Source organism: Pyrgilauda ruficollis, unplaced genomic scaffold (genome assembly GCF_017590135.1).
Source record: "Pyrgilauda ruficollis isolate IOZ18807 unplaced genomic scaffold, ASM1759013v1 scaffold8, whole genome shotgun sequence".
Classification (NCBI taxonomy): Eukaryota; Metazoa; Chordata; class Aves; order Passeriformes; family Passeridae; genus Pyrgilauda; species Pyrgilauda ruficollis.
In genome coordinates, this window is record NW_024529932.1 from 6,095,106 (window position 1) to 6,116,021 (window position 20,916).

At 39.3% G+C, this 20,916-nt stretch overlaps 2 protein-coding genes across 6 annotated transcripts in view; both read left to right on the forward strand.

Annotated features, from left to right (window-relative positions):
• Positions 1-7,008, forward strand: part of XPO4 (exportin 4) — a 79,099-nt gene extending 72,091 nt beyond the window's left edge. For all 3 annotated transcript variants that reach the window (XM_041487259.1, XM_041487261.1, XM_041487260.1), the window contains exon 23: positions 696-7,008. In XM_041487259.1, the coding sequence (XP_041343193.1) occupies positions 696-893 (198 nt within the window). In that variant the 3' untranslated portion in view covers positions 894-7,008. The remainder of the gene's footprint in view (positions 1-695) is intronic.
• Positions 7,009-12,819: 5,811 nt separating this feature from the next.
• Positions 12,820-20,453, forward strand: EEF1AKMT1 (EEF1A lysine methyltransferase 1). Of its 3 annotated transcripts, none has more exons than XM_041487379.1 (6): positions 12,820-13,130; positions 13,492-13,626; positions 16,516-16,668; positions 17,588-17,670; positions 18,324-18,604; positions 19,801-20,453. In XM_041487379.1, exons 3-6 carry the CDS (start codon positions 16,519-16,521, stop codon positions 19,926-19,928), a joined length of 642 nt encoding a protein of 213 aa, XP_041343313.1. In that variant the 5' UTR covers positions 12,820-13,130; positions 13,492-13,626; positions 16,516-16,518; the 3' UTR covers positions 19,929-20,453. The 3 variants fall into 3 exon arrangements, with proteins under 3 accessions (XP_041343313.1, XP_041343314.1, XP_041343311.1); XM_041487380.1 differs by having other exon boundaries at positions 12,820-13,056; XM_041487377.1 differs by having other exon boundaries at positions 12,820-13,626.
• Positions 20,454-20,916: the final 463 nt, after the last annotated feature.

Sequence of the window (20,916 nt, forward strand, 5' to 3'; positions counted from 1 at the left end):
AGAGGAACTTGTGAACATGTAAGAGAAAAGGACCTTGTGATACCACTCACAGGTGGCCAATTCTTGTTGTGCCTGCCCTCACCCAACCCCTCATGGGTAGAATGGAGGGAACTACCATTCTGACTCATGTGTCCTTCACCTGTGCTTCCAGAGCTCAGTCCCTTTGGACTTGCTTCAGGTGTGTGCCCTGTGGCAGTGTCCTTCTAGTCATGTTTGACATGTTTCTTTGTCTTTTGTTTCTGTCTAAATAAGCATGAGAATAAGTAGAATACTCTTAGACAGGAATCTAAGCTCTCTGTCCCAGAGAAGGAGCCCTAGAAAATGTAGAACCTGTGCGAGCAGATGGTTGGTATGGAATGTGGGAGAGGCATCAAGAAAAAACAGTCTAGTCTGCAGGAATAAGCCTATGCTAAGGAAGAGCCAGAAGGCCCTTTGCCTCAAATTTCTCATCTTACTCTGCACTGCAAAGCACTGTGCCTTGCTTTGAAGACTTCTTTTTTTTTACAAAATACTCAGCCTGGATAAAGGATTTTTATCTGGTTTAGAGGTAGGTGAAAGGCTGTGAGGACAGGTGAAGAGGTACTGATAGTTTTCTGTCACAGCCTGTATTCTGGATCTTGTCCTGATGAGAGAAGTTGTATATATTGTATCTTTCTCGTTCTCTTTTTTTTTTTTTTTTAATGTTTGTTTAACAGGCTGAATATTCAGAGTTAGTTGAAACATTGCTGTCAACTCAACAAGATCCAGTAATTTACCAGCGGTTAGCAGATGCCTTCAACAAGCTTACTGCAAGCAGCACTCCTCCTACACTGGACCGTAAGCAGAAGATGGCCTTCTTAAAGAGTTTAGAAGAATTTATGGCAAATGTTGGTGGACTTCTCTGTGTAAAATAAACAACAAAACTCTATGCCTAATTTAGACCCTTTCTGCAAAATGCACTGAGAAATGCTGAATGCTGACTAAGTCCTGTACCTGTCTCTGGGTTCTTTGCAGCCATCTCAGATTCTAGAGAGCCTGGAAGTTTGAACATAACACCACGGAATAGGAGAGGTCAACTTTGAATCAGCTTCTGCTATTATGTGTTAGCTGCAATCTGTCATATTTGGGTATGGAAGAGAATGAACGGAAAATCAGAATTGAGTTTTTTTCCATTTATGCGCAAACAGATATGGGCACAATGAAGTAAATGCAGTGCCTTTCCCCCTGCACTGGTTTAAAATATGAATGGTCATGTAAACGTACAGATTTCTTTTCTACCCAAAATCATGTTAGAGTGTGGAGCAGATACATATAAAGCTCTCTCAGTTTAGCTGATTTTAAGCTTTATTTTTCCTCTCTTAAAGTTTGAGTTTGTGTTCCAATGGGGAAGAAAAACCAAATGGTATTTTAACTTGTGTTTAGTTCTGTTTTTCTACATCAACCTGACATTGCAGGTTTAATGCAATGCAGGTTTTTACATTATGTTCTGCTGCCTAAAGTTCAGAGAAAAAATAAAAAAAGGTGTATATTTTTGTTCCCCGAAAATGAACTTTAGGAACTGTAGCCATTTCATTGCCTTAATTTAAAAGAAAAAAAAAAGCTCATATACTTTAGGTAAGAACTTTAAGGCAAGATTTGACTCTTGAGAGTTGATTTAGGATATTGGCACTGAGCTGCTGTGTACCTGTTGCAGCCCTTCATGTTGACGTGTTGTTTTGGAACGAGTGTCTAATGCAAGGTTCATGTGTAGTTTTACTTTCAGTATCTGTCTTGATTCTCACCTGGGTTGCACGCAGCTGCAATGTATTTCTACACTGAACTGTTTGCTTAAGCAATAACAACCAAAAGGTGTGAGTTACTGGCAAACTTTGTAAAGTTGGGCATTAGCTAAAACAATTATGCTAGCACAGGAACATCAAACCCTTTTACTCAAGCATGTCTGTTTGACTCCAGTGAGGAAGAGTAATTGGGAAGTCTCTGCTGTAGGAGATTTTTGTTTTTTGCTGAATCTAGTCCCACTTCTGCAGACCTCTCCCAGATGCTCTGCTCTTGCTTGGTTTTTTATATCAGCACTTTAGCTTTTATCATAGCAGAATATAGTGCCCTGAGTGTATAGAACCAACAAGGGAGAGCAGCACATGAATACGCAAGAAAGGCCTGCTTTGTCTTCTGTCATGATCCAGAGGAAATTGAAGCAAACACAAATGCTGCATGTCTAGTAAAATTATTTTTGTGGAAATACACAGAGGCAGAAATGGGCCCTTCTGTTTAAGATCTCTGCTAGATTATGCTGTTAAATATTTCCCATGTGGTTTTACAGTTTATATAAAAAGTCTGGTATACACCTTTATATGGCTATGTATAGCTTCATGTTTGCAGTTCTGTGCCATTCTTCAGCTGTTCATCTCAGAATTAGTCACAACAGCCAGAATCTCACAACAGACACAAATCTCTAATACTGTGCTAGAAGTGATCTAAGGTTTGTTGGGGTTTTTTGTTTGATTGGGGTTTTTTTGGTTTTTTGGCGCTTTTTGTTTTGTTTTTTCGTTTTTTGTGGGGTTTCTTGTTGGGGGGGGGGGGTGGTGTTTTGTTGAGTTTTCTTTTTTAGTAAGTTAAATCCATAAGTGTCTCAAGCATGGATCTACAAGGCCAAAAATGCCATCTCTTTATTATACTTTTCTCTTTTAATTTATGTGAAAACTGGGCAAGGGCAGATTTACACATTACAAAATTACCATAAAACTTCTTAGATAATAGTGTACCTTCCCAGATAGTATTTTATTTCTAAGATAACTTGCATAGTATTTTAGAACAGGAGAATTGCTCTCAATTTTTTCTTTAAACTCTAGTGCTTTTCTTTAAAGGATTTCTTGACTGTGCACTTGCACAAAATACAATGATCCTGGCAGATCATTCTGTTTCAAAATGTTGTGATGGCTGAGTTTTTATTTTTAAATTGGGGTTTGCTGTTTTTGAAACTGCTTTTGGAGTTTTTCTGGTTTGTACATTGGTTGGGGCAGAAGTTCTGAAACCTCATTTTTTTCAGATGAAGGGCACTGAAGCCTGGGATCATCAGCAGCGGTAGGAGCTGCGGTTTGTTATGATGTGCCTGATGTCAGGTATCTAGACCGAAGTCTTCAAAGAGATCATAGCAAATATTCCATGTCTTGGGTCTGACTGAGTAACTGATACACTCAGTCATCCTTTCTTTTATAACTAGCTCTGTCACTATTGTTTTATTAGTCCTAAAACTGGCTCACTATTTAAAAATATTTATTAACTTTAAAGGGTTGAAATCTCTTGCATATAGTGATGAACGGGAGCACAAATTGAGTTTGTATTCTGGGCAAAGTCATGTGCATACCTGTTAATTTTCTTTTCAGGCCCATTTTGTTGTAACAAGCAAAAACACACACTATTTTTGAGTATCAATACTTTAGCTAAAGTATGAACACCCACTTTCAAAGACTAGTTTTAAAGGTGGTTTAAAAATTTCCTTTGCCCTTCATTTAAAAATATTATATGTTAAAGGAAAACTGTCCTAGTAAGCATTTGGAGGTTTTTTTTTAATTTCCTGCTTGATGTTACTTTTTCCTGTTTTTGAATTTTCCTTTCATTCTCATATTCAACAGGGATCTTTCCATGCCATTTTATGTTTCTTTTAGAGCAATGCTAAGATGTCTCTGCTTAGTGACATCCATGAAATAGTTGCAAAAGCTTCTGGAAATAAGTCCTGTTCATTCATACTCCTCCTGATGACTGCTTCGACCTGAACTATTTGACTTCTGTATCCCTACCAAAAAAAAAAAAAAAAAAGAAAAAAATAATCTTCTGTGATCTTCTACACATCCAGTTGCTGTAAATCAGGATGTGAAAGCACACTGAGGTCCACAGGAAGGACTCAGACTGTAGTGAACACTGAGACCTGACTCGACATAAGTGTTCTGAAAGTTTTACAGCATCATTGCATTAATTTTCATTCACTGTGGAAAGTGAATAATGGTTCTAAAAATGCACCTCTTTTTTGAAGGAAGAAGAAAGGTAATTCAAACAGAGTTATAAATGCTGCATGATATAATTGCAACAAATATATTTGTCTAGGCTTTTCTTGCTGAAACAGATTATTGGACCAGTGTTTTCATTCTGAGACTAGCTTCTTTTCCATTTTAACAGCTCCTTCCCCATTGTAATAGTTAGTTCAAATGCATAATAATTTTGTTCAGCCTATAGTTTTGAACACTGACAAGCATAACCATCGAGTTCAGTCATAAAATTCAAGACCTTGTTGAAAGCACAGATACATAGGGACAGGGAGAAGTGGACTGGATGCATGAAACTTCCACTTTCATGTGCATTTATGCCTTAATTAGCTTCACTGAATTAGAATTTACCAGAATCTGCTACTTTTTGCCCAGAGGTTTGTGTTTCACCATTTAATGGTAAAGGGCTCACCTTTTTTCTCAGGAATGAGAAACTTGTTTTCTCAGCATGTCCAAATCCTGCTAGTTGAAAGAGAGGGGTTTGAATTGGAGTCATCGCTTTCATAGTGAGTAGAGCTCACTAAAGCCCCAGTGTTTACCTGGGCAAATCCCTTTATATCTAAGCCATGTAGTTCTAGAAAATAAGCTTGTTCAAAGCAGTCAGTTGTCCATTTAAAATCTAGTTCTTTAAAAGGGAAAGCAAATTCTAACTCATGGTCTGTTAAACTATTAAAAAAATACAAATTTGCAGCATTTTGCTTGTAAAATACTTCAAGTAATTTCAGGTTTGGTTAAATGATTACATAAGAAGGGGTGGGGTTTTTTTATTGAAGTAGCTTGATGAATATAAGCGCAGGAGTAGGAGCCAGGCTCCTCTAATTTTGTAATGTTTATCTACAGGATCCTCTGTGGCCATTGGCAAATCACTAGAACTGTGTTATTGTTAAAATAGCATTAACACCTACCTACCTCACAGGGATGTTGTGAGGATTAGCCTATGCCTATAAAATGCATTGAGGATCTGAGATGCTATGTAAATATTATTTACTTTAATTTTAGTTTTGTGAGGTGTAAGATTTACTGTAATGAAAACAGAAGATTTTCATAATGGTAAAGCCCAGTAGAGGCAGCAGTGGTGCAGTGTTCCCAGGGCTGATCTACTGCAGTACAGTAATGCTTGCTGTAAATTGTCATTATTTCAATTACAGCCAATTGAAATGGCAGCTTCTTAGATAAGGTGAGATTCCCCACCAGTGTGCCTCAGTTCTGATCTTCAAAGAGAGAGGACAGTTATTGGTTATTCAGGCTTTGGTGCCTCTGCTTGTGACAAGTGCTGCTTGCGGTGGTAGGGGTTTACTTTTGGTTTTTCTTTACATTTTTCTGCAAGGAACAAATACCACACATTTCTCCCATGTCTGTTCCAGTCACTAAGTGTAACCAAAGCCTAATGATAACAATTAAAATTTAAAGAGCCAGCCCTGCTCCCCTGCCCCCCATAAATTTGCATTTGAGTAGCTTGTGCTCTGTTTTCAGTAAATTAGATTAATGTTTACTAGCACTGATCATGAAGCAAATCACGAAGTGTGTTTTGCTCTAGAGCCTCAAACTCTCAGCTATATTATAAAGCCCTTTTTTCAGTATGAGATTTCTTGGGACCCTAGAAACTGAGAAGTAAGATACCTCTGGCTTTCCCTTCTCTTCAGTGAATTAAAATTTATTCTGATTTTTCATTTCTTCCTATTCCCTACCCTGCTTTTCCTGTCCTTTTAAGCTGTTCTTAAGCAGATTTGGACGGCCCTTCCAACCTCAAGAGGAAGATACTACCACCTATGTAATTTTCCAGTCTGTTACAGCTCAATACTTGAAATTGATAAAAACCTCTCTAATAGTATTCGCCACACATTTCAATCTCTCATTAAAGCATTCTGGAATTTTCAGTTAGGAAAAAAAAACCCCATATATTATTTGTTCTCTTTGTGCAAAATAAGAAACCTCCATGCAGTGAACATGCAGTTTTAAGGCAATAAATGCTAGTACTGCTGTTGGTCAAGTGTGTAAATATTTTAAATGTGTCGTTCAATACCATGTTGAGTTTATATATTAAAAACACAGGGATTGAAGTGCTAGTTGATTTCAAGTATTGTTTTATCTGTACAGTTGAAGATATGAAGTTGCATAGAAGTATTTCACATTTTATTGCAATAAGACTTGGAAAGTGGCTGTGTAATCAAGCCTTATCATGACTGAATTTTCAATTTTGAAATGATCACTTTGTGTATTTTTTAAATCCATAAGCAGGAAGAGGATAAAATTGTTTTCCACTAAAGACTTTTTTATTTTGTTTTGGCCACGTGTGATTTGTGTGTATTCTTGTTTAATATTTTTCTAAAATCTCACCTGTGTTGAATCCCTGAAAAAGCATTTGTTATCCTTCCTTACAGTGGAAACATAACAAGCAACATTATGAAATCTTAGGCTACACATTTTGCTCTTTGGCTACAGTGAATGCACAGTAATTAGGTTAAAAGTTGGTGGTGTAAATTTACTTCAGCACTTAAGGCATGAGCTTATCCATCAACAGAAAAAAGTGATTAGGGGTGCAAAAGCAGTATCTCACACTGGACTGCAATTACCAGAAATGACTGTGAATATATAATCAGATTAATCTTTTCCCCCATCTTCCAAAAGATGTTTTAACAGTGGCTTTTCTGGTCACTATTATTGGTGGCATTTGTCTACTCAAAAGGGATACTGATTTCTGGGTCTTTAATTTGTGTGTGTGTGTGTGTGTATATTTAATCTAAACAGTTTTTATTATGGTATCTGGCACAGAAATATTCTCCAAGCTCATAATCTGTTCCTGTGTAAGGAACATCTAACAGCATGTTACTTCATGGATATCAGAACAGTTACAGGCAGCAGTTCCTAATATGCTATAATACAATTACATTTAAATAAACTACAGCAATTTTCTAGTGTCCCCCTCTTACTTCCATGCACTCACATCATTTAGATAAATGAAAAAAAAAAAAAAAGCTTCACAAATCCTGAAAGTAAAACTACGCAACAACTGTGGTAGGGCCAGCTTGCTATATATCTTGGCTGTATGTATCACTAGAATTTTACTGGTTTCAAAAGTAAGATTATGCAGTTATATATTTATATTAGCATGGTTTCGTTCAATGAATATTTTGGGGAGGAACAGGAACATTTAAGGTAATTCTGAGGAAATTCCTGAATGCAATTGGTAAGACTAACAGCAGCGTATCCAAGAGCCTTTCATGTAGAAAATTGAACTATTCTGCTTTACCTTAAATATGAGTTCTGGAATAAACTTGAACGATTTGGGTACAAAGCCTTTATTCACACTTGTTTGTCTAAGTATACACAAACCCCATCAATTTTGCCTTTTTGAAACTTACATTGGCTTCAGTTGTAAGTGATGGAGTTGGTGGTGAATTTTTTTGATCAGTGATTTGCCATGTCTTACAAGCAGAAAAGTATAAAAGCTCAACCCTCCAAGTGGAATTTTTCTGGACAGCCAACCAAGGAGGAGGTTGTACATGAACTAGAAGAGGGAAGGAGAAGGAGAAGAAAGTGATAACTTTGCAATCTTATCCAGAAAAAGAAAAACAGATCAATCTACAAGTGTAATTATGTAATGTTTAACATGACATCTTGAAAGAGATTAGTAAAAGCCTGCCATTTTATCAACAAGTTTGTTGGGGGAAAGAGTACTGTTTTGGAATACTGAAATGAAATGTGATACTATCAGTGTAAGTTTTGTTAATTAAATAATAAATTCCTCTTTATTTTGGAAAACATTCCAGACAAATCTATATATCCAAAGAGAACAAGGAAGCTACCCACTGTGATGGATACGTAATTCATTACTAGTTTTTCTGCTGTCTATATTTGAATCTTGTGGAACAGCTGTTTTCACTTTAACATCTCTTAGATGGTATTGGATTTGATTTTCCTGACACGCTGTTGCCTTTACAAGTTGGGTGGGTGTGATGCACTTCCCTTTTTCTTCCTCTCTCTGTCTGGCCTACTGTTAATGGTTGTAAAGACAAATGTGTTTGATTTGCTTTAAGTTACTGTTTTGGATGCTGCAGGTTAGGTTGGCATATTCAAACCGCTTCCCATCTCTGTGTTTGGTGTTTCCTGAATGGAAGTCATCACTAGACTCCAACACAAGTATAGATTTGAAAGCCTCACTGGTAACTTGGTTTAATAAGCTGTCAGGACATTTGCTTTAGTTTTGGAACTGCACCAATAGTACTAATGGTCTTTTGTTCATTGAAATGATTGTTGTAACTCTCAAAAAAAAAAAAAACAAACCCAAAGGCAAAAGCCCACCACCACACTGTGGAATCTCTAGGAAGATCACTGATGTCCTCACACAAGAACAACACTACTTTGGGGAAGGCTTATATTCTTCTGCCACTTTAAGGAAAGACTGTTCTTCTGAAGTACTTTTTGCCTGCTTTTAGGCTGTTATGCACTTTCATGATTTCTTAACAAACTACTGTTAAAATGTACTGTAACCTGGATTTTGATAAGCGCACATGTATTTAAACAATTCACTCAGCCTCAGGAAAGCTGGAAAAATTGGATACCTGTTTTGTATCTTGGTTAAAATGTTTGTTACCTGCATCTCTTAAGATGGCCAGATAATGTCTAGATCCTGCGAGTGTAACTATTTAAGATACCAGTATAGTCTGTAAAAGGAGGACAGTGTAATTTTGCTTTAGGGACAGAGAAAAGGGTGTCCTTCTCTTATTTTTCTTAGAGGTATATATATAGTCTGAATTGGAGTTTCAAAAGCAGAAAGCAGTAATAAACCCCATTTACTGTTCGGGAAAAGAAATGTTTTCTTTCGTAACACTATCTGATTTCTATTTTCTTCCTTCTCCTTAAAGAGCGTGTGTGAAATAAGTGCAGAGGTATGTGTAGGAAAAACTGTAAAATCTGCTGCTGTACATGTTTGCTACTTGACTGCATTTTCTGTTCCACTTTAATTTTACTGGTTTTGCTAAATATATTTTATATATTTTCCTTCCTGCTTCTTGTGATGGCAGAGTGATTACATCTTTTTGGGGGAAAAAGCAAAAACAGCCATGACAAGGCTTTGGGGCCAGACAATGCCATGAAGGTTGGATGTTCCCATGCATCTCAGGACATTTTTAGAGAGAACTGTGTAAATCAGAAGCCTTGGTAAAATCTATGGGGATGTAAAAATGGTCAGAAGTGTAGATACTGGTAATTCTGTTGAAGGGTTGGGTGGGTTTTCTTTTTTCAAATACTTGTAAAGTCTGTTTGAAATGTCAATACCACTAGGTGTTATTAAGTGACCAGTGGTCACTTATGTAGAGCATTTTTCTATCTGAAAGCTGTAGCCCTCTGTGGATCCTGAATCATTTCCAAGGAATGCACAAATCCTGGCAAAATAGAAAGAAGTCACGGGGATCCTGTATCACTGTCATGTTTCTAAGATTTCTATCTTAGAAACATAGAGAAAGAGTTGGGACTCCATGAACTACTTAAAGATGAAAGCTTATTTCTGTACCTGAATTCATGGAGTGACTGCAAGCTTTGAAGAGGCTGACTGGCAGTCTGTCCTTCCATTGTGCCACAAGGTCTTGGGAAGCTGTGGTGCACCTGGCCCACACAGGTACCCCGTGGGGCTCCAACACACATCTGATTCTCCATCTGTAGGGGGAACAGCTTGGGAGTGAAAGTAAACGTGCAGCAAGCTTTGCTTACGAAGAGGAGGTGTTGCAGGTTGTTTTCTATGTAGAATATTTTCACTTTGCTGTTTTCCATCATCAGAAGAAGGATTATGTTATTAACTAGAAATAATCCTTGTATGGCTGTAAAGCATTGCATGCTTCACTGCCTTCCAAATCAATGTGCAGTTGGTTTGAGGGGTTTTTTTATGTGGGTTTTTGGGCTTTTTTGGAAAAAAGCTAATAGAAGTTTTTTAGACTTAATGGCAACAGGAAAGATTCTACAATAAGAATTTAATAATCTATTTTCATATTAATTAAACCTGATTATACTTTTTCATATGGCTGTGGGTTGTGCTACAGTGAGAACAAAACTAGAATTTCATTAGTAGAGAAAAAATGCGACAGAGTAAAACTAAAAACTCAAACTCCAAAACAGAAATGCCTTGTGAGTAACAAGTTGCTATTGCTTTGCAGGGTAGAACTGTGTTTTTAAACACTGTTTCTGATCTATCAAATGCATTAGTGAAGAGGCAGTGATCTATGTCACCAGGTTTGTCTCAAGGACACCAGTGTCACTGCTGGGTGACAGGGGTCTGTCAGTGAAAGGGCAGGGGAGATAGCCTAACTGGAAATACCTGTCTGCAAAAAATATTAGGGAACAATAAAACCCAGTTATTAATGAGAAATTTCTTTCAGGGTGCACTTTACAGGTATTTCTGTGTTTGTATTTTATTTGTCCTCGCATCCCAAAGAAATTGTAGCCAGAGATAACCTGTTATCTTTCCTTCCTACAGCATTACTTGAGCTCCTTTGGAGCTTTGCTTCTAGAACTGTCTTGTAACAGGATTCAAGCAAGGACTGTGTTTGCTGCCAAGTAGTATTTGATATCATAACCTAAATAATGTCACCCTGTCAGCCCATCCCTGAGCCCCCACACAGCCATGTGCCCTTGTGTGATCTGTCTAACTTTGCTGGTGAGGAGGAATTGCTTGCCAAGGGGCACTCTGCTGCTCTGGGAAATCTGGACTGAGAGTGTGTGCCATCCCAGTCTCATTTCTACTTTTATTTCAGCGCTGTGCAGAATGTTTTTCATGTAAAATGCCTTACTAACATGCATGAAATAGGAAAATTACTGAAGTGTCACTTCACTGTAGTACCTAAACCACATTTCTTGCTGCAGTCAGTAATGCTACACAGGTATCAATATCAAGATAATTGTCACTTTCCACAATGCAGGGAAAAGGGGTTGGTTGGTTTGTTTTAAGTTACAGCAGTGCTGGCAGCATGAATAGATATGGATGCCCTCCATATGAGACAGTTTTCTGTGCTGGGATGAAGACCTTTTTTGTCAAGAGCTTTCAAAGACAAAGTGGGTAGTGCATTGCATGCCAGATTCAGATGCAAAGGAGTCTTTTAAACCAAATGAAAATGCCCACAGTTCTCTACTGTTGTGAAGAGCTTTGTTTCCACATGAGGGAGGTTAAAAATATGGAGATCTGAAGGAAAAAACAGGCTTATCCCCATATCCTCTGCTGGCAAGAAAATTGATTCTCTGCTGCTTACATAAGCTGTGCTGCAAAAATATTTTATCATTAATTTAGTATTTCTGTCTTCCAAAGCAGTAGTTCTGTTCTGTTCATTAATGGCCAGTGTTGAGCCCGTGACTTTCTGTTCAGTCACAGTGAAATGTTGTGGCAGGTGAAGACTGAGCAGGTTCTAGGTAAAACAGCAGTTTCTTATTCAGCTCACTGCTGATAGAACTTCTGGCTCTGGAGAACATGAGGAGTTAAATAATCTGATGGGCAACCTCCTATGAGTTGGATTCTAGGGGAGTCACTGGGTGGCAGAGAGGCGACACTATGCACATGACTTTTACAAACATCAGATTTTATAAAGAAAGAATGAGAAAAATGGGTGAGCTTTTTGTCTTGGGGCAGTGAGATCATGAGAGATGTCAGAAAAGCATGTTGTGCCTACACGTGAGAAACAGGAAAATGGGAAGTTTTTATGACCGAAGGGAAATAAATAGTGAATTAAATTTTTCCCCTATGCTTTAGTGAGACCCCACCTGGAATAGTGCTTCCAGCTCTGGGGTCCCCAGCACAAGGACATTGCCCTGTCGGAACAAGTGCCAGGGATGGACACCAGGATGATTAGAGGCAGGGAATACCTCTCACATGAGGGAAGGTTAAGAGAATTGGGATTGTTCAGTCTGGAAAAGAGAAGGATTTGGGTCTGTGGTCTTCCAGTTTTCCAGTACCTTAAATGAGCCTACAAAAACGATTGAGAGAAACTTTTTACATGGGTATATAGTGACAGGACAAGGGGGAATGACTTCAAAGTGAAAGCAAGTATGTTTAGATGAGGAATTATAAAGGAATTCTTTACTGTGGCAGTGGTGAGGTGTTGGAACAGGCTGCCCAGAGAAGCTGTGGATCATCCCTGACAGTGTTCAAAGCCAGGTGGGATTGAAGCAGCCTGGGATAGCTGAAGGTGTTCCTGCCCGTGGCAGTGCAGTTGAAACTAGATGCTCTTTAGGTCCCTTGCAACCCAAACCATTCTATGATTTTATGAAGTTAAACAAGGAAGGTATTTTAAAACTTGCGATCTTTTGAAAGCATCTAAGAATCGGCTCGACTTCCGTTTGTATGCAAGAAAGAGAGCTTGTTCCAGCCTGCTAATGCTGAATAGAAATGGAAAGCCGGCACAGGAGCGCCAGATGTAGAAAACCAGTTTGGGGCGCTGGGCTGCGGTGCAAGGCAGAAGCTGGCGACTCCTGAACACTTGCCATCTGCCTCGAGGGATGCCTGTGCTCTCCGAGTCTGGCAGGCGGGTGCCTGAGGTGTCTGGCCCAGCTCAGCTGCCGAGCCTGTCCCGTCCCACCTCCCGGCCCACACGCCATTCCCGGCGCGCTCGGGGCCGGCAGCGCCGCCTGGCCACAACGCGTCCAGCAGGGGGCGCGCGGGTCCCGGCGCTCCCGGCCAGGGTGGCGGGGCCGGGGCGGCGCGGAGCCCCCTCAGCGCCGCGTCACCGCCCCGTCACCGCCCGAGCCCGCTGCACCCCGCGGGCGATGGCGGCCGAGGCTCGGACGGGCTGGCTGGGGTCACCCCGTGCCCCCCACGGGGACTCTGTGTGGCTGCAGAGTGCTCTCGGAGCGATACACGGGGGAGAGGACAGCAGGAAAGGTCCCGGCCTTCTCCCGGAACCGTCCGTGTCCCCTCAGGCACGTGGCGGGGGACCGGCGATCCCGAGCCCTGCCTGCGCGCCCTCCGTGGCACACATCATTATTTTCCTTTTGCTGGAGGTAGCCCCCAGGCCTCCTGAGTTGACTTTGTTAATCCACTGCAGTTTCTGCGTTTTGGGTAATCCTCGGAGTGCTTCTCTTCTATGAACTTTTTGTGTGACTTTGCCGCATTGTGAAATTCCGGCTTTTGAGGTATCAGGGCACAAGTCCCGATATTTAGTAGCTTTCCAGTCTATCAGATCAGGACTTCTCTACCTCCAGGCAGGTGCTTGCAGCCCCTTGCAGGTGACTTTCATTCGGGTTGCACACCACGGGCCAGCATTTCTCGGTGTGTGCTACAAACACCTTGGATGATGAGCGGCTTGTCTCAAAGACTGACTTGGGCAGCTTGGAAAAAACGCAGACAACTAGATTTAACTCCATTTCATGCTCTCTGTCTTTTGATCAAGGTTACTCTTAGAATAAGATCTTTTCTGAAGTTGCACATGTGCTTTTTATATTCTTAGTAAAAGATCTAACGGGCTAACACTGTCCTCTTCTTCCTCCTTCCCAGAGAAGAACAGCATGGCTTTCCAGATGTATTTCTATTCCATGGCCTTTTAGCAATCCTTCCTAATGTTTTCTTATCACCTGTTCTCCACGTGGTCATAACAACAGATGAAATAAATGTACTGGGGACCAAAGACTGGTAATTTTTCCATAGTGTTTCTTTTAACTTTGTGTATTTTTTTCTCTGTTTCAGAATTTGGCTATATAAAAATGGACTTTTCATACGTGACCGCCATATTGTTAAATACATTCAACATTCTTGTGTGGACAAGGCCTTGGAGTCTCCTGTGCTGCTCTTTGTGGCAGCAGCTCTTATCTCTCTTAATTTAGTTTTTGTTTTCTTTGGAGAGCTTTCACTTTGTAGTGATGACATTTGCCTGAACAGTGCATCAGCTAATAAGGGAGAAATTGAGCTGTGCACAGGGGAAGGGACTGAGGAGTCTGCAGGGACCTCCACCCCCTTCATCCTGCCTGCTGCACTGCAGGCCACGTTTCTCACCCCATTTTACCCTAGGAACACAGCCCTGCCTGTTCCTGTTCCGCTCTGTCTGAGGGAGCTTACCTCCCTTTCTGGTGTTTTCCTTCAGGTAAACTTTGACTTCACCATGAGAGTCATTTTCTAAACCTTACGCAGTGTTCTTGAGCCGTTCTTGGATATCTGTTTTCCCCCTTTGTGGCTTCCAGAGAGTGTCCATGTGAGGACGGAGCATGGTCTGCGTGTGGAGGGACCCAGGGCAAGCAGGGATTGGTCAGCTGCAGCCTCAGGGGCCTTGGGAATTAAGGGTGCAAAGATTCCCTGAGTGCCAGAGGCACTGTGGGCTTCTGTGCTTCTTCCCATCCTCCTGCAGAACTTTCAGGGTTGCTTCTGGACTTGAGAGCAGTGAACTTAATGGAAGAGACAATGAAGGGATTTCAAACAGTAGAACTGTCTCCCTTGAAGGAATTTACAAGTCTTGTACACATAAACTCACTTTAAGGGTTTTCTGATGTAGTTCTGAAGTATGAGAATGTCTTCATGCTAATAACCTGAGTCAGTATATACATTCAGAAAAATATATTGAATTTTGGAGGCATTTTTAATAGCTGTAATATTTCTACCATATGTTCTGAGTTACCTCTCCTTGCAAAACCTCACAGTTAATTACTTCTTGGTTCCTAAGGCTTTAATTTACAAACCAAAAGGAAGAGTTTAAAAAAATCAACTAAAAATTATTAATAGATAAAATATGTCTATAGCAGTATGCTTTTTTTATCTTCTGAAACAATGGCAGATTCTTCATCAGCAACTTTATCTGTGAGAGTTTCGATTCATGGACTTGGATTTAGTCTTTGCAAAGGCCAGTATGGGCTTACTGAACAGAAAATCAAAAAATTTCAACTTTTGACTTAAAAACTGAAGTTTTCCACCCATTTCAGTTTCTTAGAGTCAAAGCCTGGTTGTGTTCTTGCTTAGGGGGTAATAGCAGACCAGATTATGTATCATTCAGATAATTTAATTAAAAAAATGTTCTGAGTAAGGATTGATTGTAAACTTCTACCATGTCCTAACAAAAATAAATTGTTGTATAGGACCTAAAATGGTCATAGTGTTGTGTGTTGTTAGAGCATTGTGGCTAGAAACTGTGTTATCTGTCGGGACATACATTCATTTCTATAATATTTAAAATAATACGTAATTTAGTAATGTAAATAGTCTTAAAGCATTTGTGATTTCTTCAATGAAAAACTAGGGGGGAAATAATGATTTTGGTTTTACTAAGTAGCTTGACTCCGGAATTCTCTTGTGTGAGGCTGATGCCATAGATGGATCTTTGGGCTGTGAGCAATTCCCTGTTTGGCCCTTCTTCCCCTGAGAAGCCAGCAAGTCAGTAAATGATACTCTGGAAAAGCCAGGTTCTGCAGATAAGAGCTTTCCTTAGGAAAAAACTTACTGAGGAATTGGCAGAGTTATCTCACAGTGCCAGGGGAAGGTACCATTTTTCCAGCAAGCAGGAAGAAGCTGTTTTAGGAAACTTCATCTTGAAAGCTTTTTAGAGCAGAAGGAAAGGTGGAAGGGGAGGAGACTGCCAGTGCAGGAGCTCTCCTTGTAATTCAGGGAATGAGGAGAAGAGCCATGAGCAGCTCCACTTGAAATTACTCAAAATATTCACTCTGTTCAGGTTGCCAGTGGTTCTCGGTGACTTTTGCATAATGCAGGCGGTATCCTTGTCTGTATCTCCATGGTCTGTTAAAGGCATTGCTCGTGTGCTGATCCTTAGGCTGGATGCAGGGAAAATGGGTTTCTTGAGAGAAGAATCTTACTCAGTTTTCTCCAGTTCTTTTCACGTGCTGGTTCCTTTCTGGCACCTCCGTTCCACGAGGTGGCACCGTTCCCGGGGAGAGGCTGCTCTGCTGCCTGGGGTCAGAGGGCTCAGGGATGCTGCCTGGCAGCACGCACTTCAGGAGCTTTCTGAAAATGCCTGTACTTTTCCACTGGTACATACAGTGTCTTTTTGGAGCTTCTTGACTGCTTTTTTTTTTTTTTTCCCCTTGTAGGTTTGTGGCATTTAGAGGAATCTTTTTGTGGCATGGAAGTTAAAACCGGGTGATGCTGAGCTAGAACGCTAGTTTACTTCATTTGGAGTCAAAATTTTGTGGCTTTTGAACATGGGAGGGAATGACCAATAGCTATCATTATTTCTAGGAAGGAAGGGAATCATTTCTATAGGTTTTTCCAGATCCACAGGAAACCAAGAACTGTAATGTCAACTTCCCTGTAAGAACACAAGCCAAATCCATGTTGTATAGAAAGAGAACAGTGCTGTTGCTCTTCCTGAATTCTCTGTGGAGACTTGTTATTCCATCTGGCCTCACTGATTTAAGAGTGCCTAAGTAGAGGGAATAAGTTTTCTTTAGTTAGGAGGTTTTCCTAGTTAGCTGCATTCTTGGTGGAAGTTGTTTTACCTCACAAGATTATGCTGTTTTAAAAAACATTCACAATTGAAAAGGGTTAATTTAATTAATTTCCTTTTTCTTGTTGACATCTAAGAAAATGGATGATGATGATGACGACATTCCCCAGCTTTCATCCCATACATTGGCTGCCCTCCAGGAGTTCTATTTGGAACAGCAGCAGAGAGAGGGCATGAAGACCTCCCAAGGGTTTAATCAATATTCCATTGGCTCAATAGAAGAAGACTGGGTAAGAAACTATAAATTTCAGTGAGTGAAGCACAGATAGAGGAGTAGCCCTGACGAAGTTTCTTTTGTGGCTGGATAATGAAATGAAATTAAATTAAAGAGGGAAACACTGAAGATGTTGCTATTAATGGATGGCAACACTGTAGGGAGATTTGCTTTAGTATTAAATCTGGATATAGTTGTTTGCTCCACATTTGCATGGGGGGTACAAACTGAAAGTACCTGGAGAGGGAATAAAGCTGCTAACAGAAGCATCTGTCCCTTGTGGAAATTTTAACTCCAGCCTGGCATGTGATAGTAGTGAAGACTTCCCTGAGTCTGAGACAGACATAGTGTAACAAGACCAAGTGATCTTTCCTTTCACTTTTTTTTTTTTTTTTTTTTTTTTTGTGTGTGTGTGTGTGTGTGTTTTATTTGTTTTATTTTTGTGGATGGCTGTTTTGCTGCTTGTTTTCATTTGTGACAGACTGATTTCTGATTTGTCTCTGGGCTGGGTTTTTTTGGTCTTCCTTTTTCTAATAGTTCTGATTTAGTTTTCTTATCCTTTTCTTTGTTCCTATACTGTCACTTTTCAAGGGCCTTTTTCCTTGTCTGCTGAAGGAACTCAATTTAAGAACACATAAATAATGTGCATCTGCACATTGGCTTTGAGATACCTTGTGAGTGGTTTGGATTTCTTGGTTTTCCTGATACTGCAGTTCATGCTTTGGAAACAGAGTGTAAGGTACCTGCTGCATATCACTAGATTACAGAAGCAGGAAGACTGTCAGGAAAACAGTCACCTTTCCAGCTTTACAGGTTGTGAACTGAGAAGTTGTTGTGGATTGTGGTTTTCTCCAGTTATGACTCACCACATGTAACTCTGCATAGCACAGCTAGACAATTTGATGTTGTTTGTAATTGTGCATTATCTTTCTCAGCAACTGAGCCAGTTTTGGTACAGTGATGAAACCGCATCATGCCTGGCTAAGGAAGCAGCTCTGGCAGCTGGAAAAGGTGGCAGGTAGGTTTAATAATTGTGTTGTAGATTTAACATGTCTCCTCTGCAAATATTTTGTTTCTGCTATGTAGACGAGAGCTTGCAGTTTTAATTCATTACTCATTGTACTTCAGTTTTGTTCAGCTGAGGTACTGCAGAACTGCTTTGATGTTATTTAGTTAATAGTTTATACTGGTGTTCCTCTTTGTCATTTCATTGAATGTTGTAGCCTGTGCCTTGTAAAAGTTTACTATAAATCTTTTAAATTTTTTGAGAAATACAAAGTGCTTCAGAGCACATTATTGACTTGTAATTATTTTCTTAGTTTTTATATTGTGTTTGTGTAGAACAGATGGAAGAAACTTGGTTTTCTTCCTACTTCTGTAAACAGTAATTTTTCATTTTTGAGTGTACTTCCTTGCTTTTCTGAAACAAGACTTTCTCTGTAGTTAAGCTTAAGATCTTTGTGTATCATGGGGCTGAACAGGTAATGACTTTCATACTTAAAACTTTGTTACTAAGGTAGTTAATTGCTAGAATGGAGTAAGAATACTTCACATTTTTGGGACCAATGTTTAAAATGTTTTCCCAAAGCCTCTCTGAGGACTGCTGTAGAGTTTTGTTGCTGTTGTTTGCCTTTTAAAATTACAATTTTAAGTTATTGTGTGTTTTTTCAGGATAGCATGCATTAGTGCACCGAGTGTGTACCAGAAACTGAAAGAACAGGATGGTGAGGATTTTTCCGTGTGTATACTGGAATATGACAGAAGGTTTTCTGTGTATGGAGAAGAGTTTATCTTCTATGATTACAACCACCCTTTGGACTTGCCTGAAAATCTCCTGCCACACAGTTTTGATATCGTAATAGCAGATCCACCCTATCTGTCTGAGGAATGTCTTCAAAAGACTGCAGAGACCATCAAATACCTAACCAAAGGAAAGATTCTGCTTTGCACAGGTATAACTAATAAAAATATTAGGTCCCCTTAAGTAGCTTTTTTCTCTCTTTCTAATGACAAACTTACATGAGACAAATACTAACTCAATAATGCTGAATTATCATCAATTTAAGGAGGAATATGTATCCTAAGCTTTTTATTTGAGTGCTTGAGTTTAACCTATATTTTAAACAGAAGTGGGTTTTAATAGTTTTTTCCTATGGTATTATGAATTCTAATAAATTTTTGAGGAATTATAAGATCATCCAGCAAAATTCCAGAAATATATTTTTTCTTGTAGAAGCCACTCTCTATAGTTGCAGTGATTGAAATCTGGGAATGGCAAACATAGGTGCAAGTTTTGTTTATGTCTTAGGCACTGAAATACAGCAAGAGGAATTAAAAAGCAGTGATAAAAACAAAACTCATATAACTAGATATCTGTACTTGTGGGTCCTTCTTTAGGAAGGTGCACTTGCTGTTTTCGTAAGTGATGTGTGTCTACCCAAGTCATGGCTTTTTTTAAACTTATTGTTTTGTTATTACTGTATTACTGTTAATACAGTATTGTTATTACTGTATTGTTGTCTGAAGAGATCCAGGAAACCTTTCCAAAAAGCAAAGGTCAAAACCCCTCTGTATGTACAATTTGAGGGAAGGCAACCAAGCAGGCAAAATAAAGAAAAATTAAAAGAAAGTGGCCTGCTCCTTGGTTTAAGTGCACTTGGCAGTCACAAAAAGGGTGGTTCTCAGAAGCTTTTCCCTAGAATGGATAAGTGGTCCTTCAGTTTACTGCTCAAAGCAGAGATTTCTCGCTGTGTAGCTGCAAATATCACTCCATGGTTTATGTAAGTGAAAGAGTAGATGTAATCTGTTTGCATTTCCCATGGCTCCCTACCATTTAACTTCCTTGGAATGTAGCAAGAAGACTGAGTTCAAGTTTGGTTTGTGTAAAAACAGCACTGATACCCTCTACTTTTTTGTATGAAATTTCTTGGGTATTCATTTCTTTGGGATGTCTTCCATTCTTCTAGATTTACTTTAAGTTTCCCAACAGATTCTGTTGTTACGGAAGGCTGAGAGTGTAGTAGCTTTAAGCCTGCCTTCCTTAAAAAAAACCAGGCTCTCTAAGTATGTATTTGGGAGGAGCTGTTTAAAAAGTGCAAACATTCTGTTACTGTTTTTTCTTACTGAATACCAGTTATTTTTGCTGCAGGTGCAGTCATGGAGGAACAGGCAGCAAAGCATCTTGGTGTGAAGATGTGCAAGTTTATTCCAAAACACTCACGAAATTTAGCCAATGAATTTCGATGCTATGTGAACTATGCTTCTGGACTGGACTGATTCTCCTGCGGTCATCTGCAAATCTACAACTTTTTCAGTCAAGCTTCTTTCTGTTTACTGCCAGTTATGCCACATTTCTCAGGGCTGAAATAGTCAGCTCTGAGTACTGTTTTCTGGGATGGCTGGAATCAACACAGTGTGATAGCCTCTCTCTTTTAAATGAGTAAGCATTTCCAGTTACTGTGTTTTATATTAGGTAAATGCAGACCAAGCAATGCAGGTGCTGGATAATGGAAACATCTTTGTTAGAGTTTCATATTAACTGGTAGCTTTTACCATTTGAGGACACATCAGTGACCTATTTGAAGTGATTGTAGCTTATAACAACATATAGGTGTTTGCCTTGCAGGCATCAGAATCGTCATTGCCAAAGAATGTGATACTTCTGTAGTAATGTGACCCACACATGTCCCTTAAATCTTGAATCATAATGGCTCTGATTAAATATAATGCTTACTTTTTAATAATTTCAATATCAAACTAAAGAGGATCTACAGATGTGTAAAGTTACAAGAATGGTTATGATTTTTTTTTCCAGTTGTCTGGTTTTGTCTTTTTCTCCTGACACACAGACAGCATCCAGAGCAGTAGAATAGAAGCATCTTAAAAATCATTGAATCTTACAAGGCCACTGAGGAATAACATATTGATAAACTCCCACTGTTTCAAATAGAAAAATGTTAGATTTTGTATTCAAGGTTTGGACTATATTGCAGTCAAAATAGATGATACATTGGAAAAGCTTTGCTTTGCATAAGTAGAGATTTTTGATAACTGAGAATTTTAAAGCCAGTTTTGACTAACCTTTTGACTACACTACTGAAGTATTTTTGGGTGGAAATTAGTTCATAAATTTCAAGGCACTCAACACTTTTATAATCTCTAAAAGCATTCTACAAAACACAAGCACTTGTCTTTGTATGTCGTACTGTGTAAAGGTTAACAGAAATGCTGCATCTACAAAATGAATCACATAAAATCAAGTCCA

Bases quoted from the DNA above. Each gene is read 5' to 3' on its own strand.
- EEF1AKMT1 (XM_041487377.1), top strand. From the start codon at position 16,519: ATGGATGATGATGATGACGACATTCCCCAGCTTTCATCCCATACATTG. The intron at 17,671-18,323 runs GTAGGTTTAATA...GTGTTTTTTCAG, and splicing joins GCAGCTGGAAAAGGTGGCAG to GATAGCATGCATTAGTGCAC. The intron at 18,605-19,800 runs GTATAACTAATA...TTTTTGCTGCAG, and splicing joins AAAGATTCTGCTTTGCACAG to GTGCAGTCATGGAGGAACAG.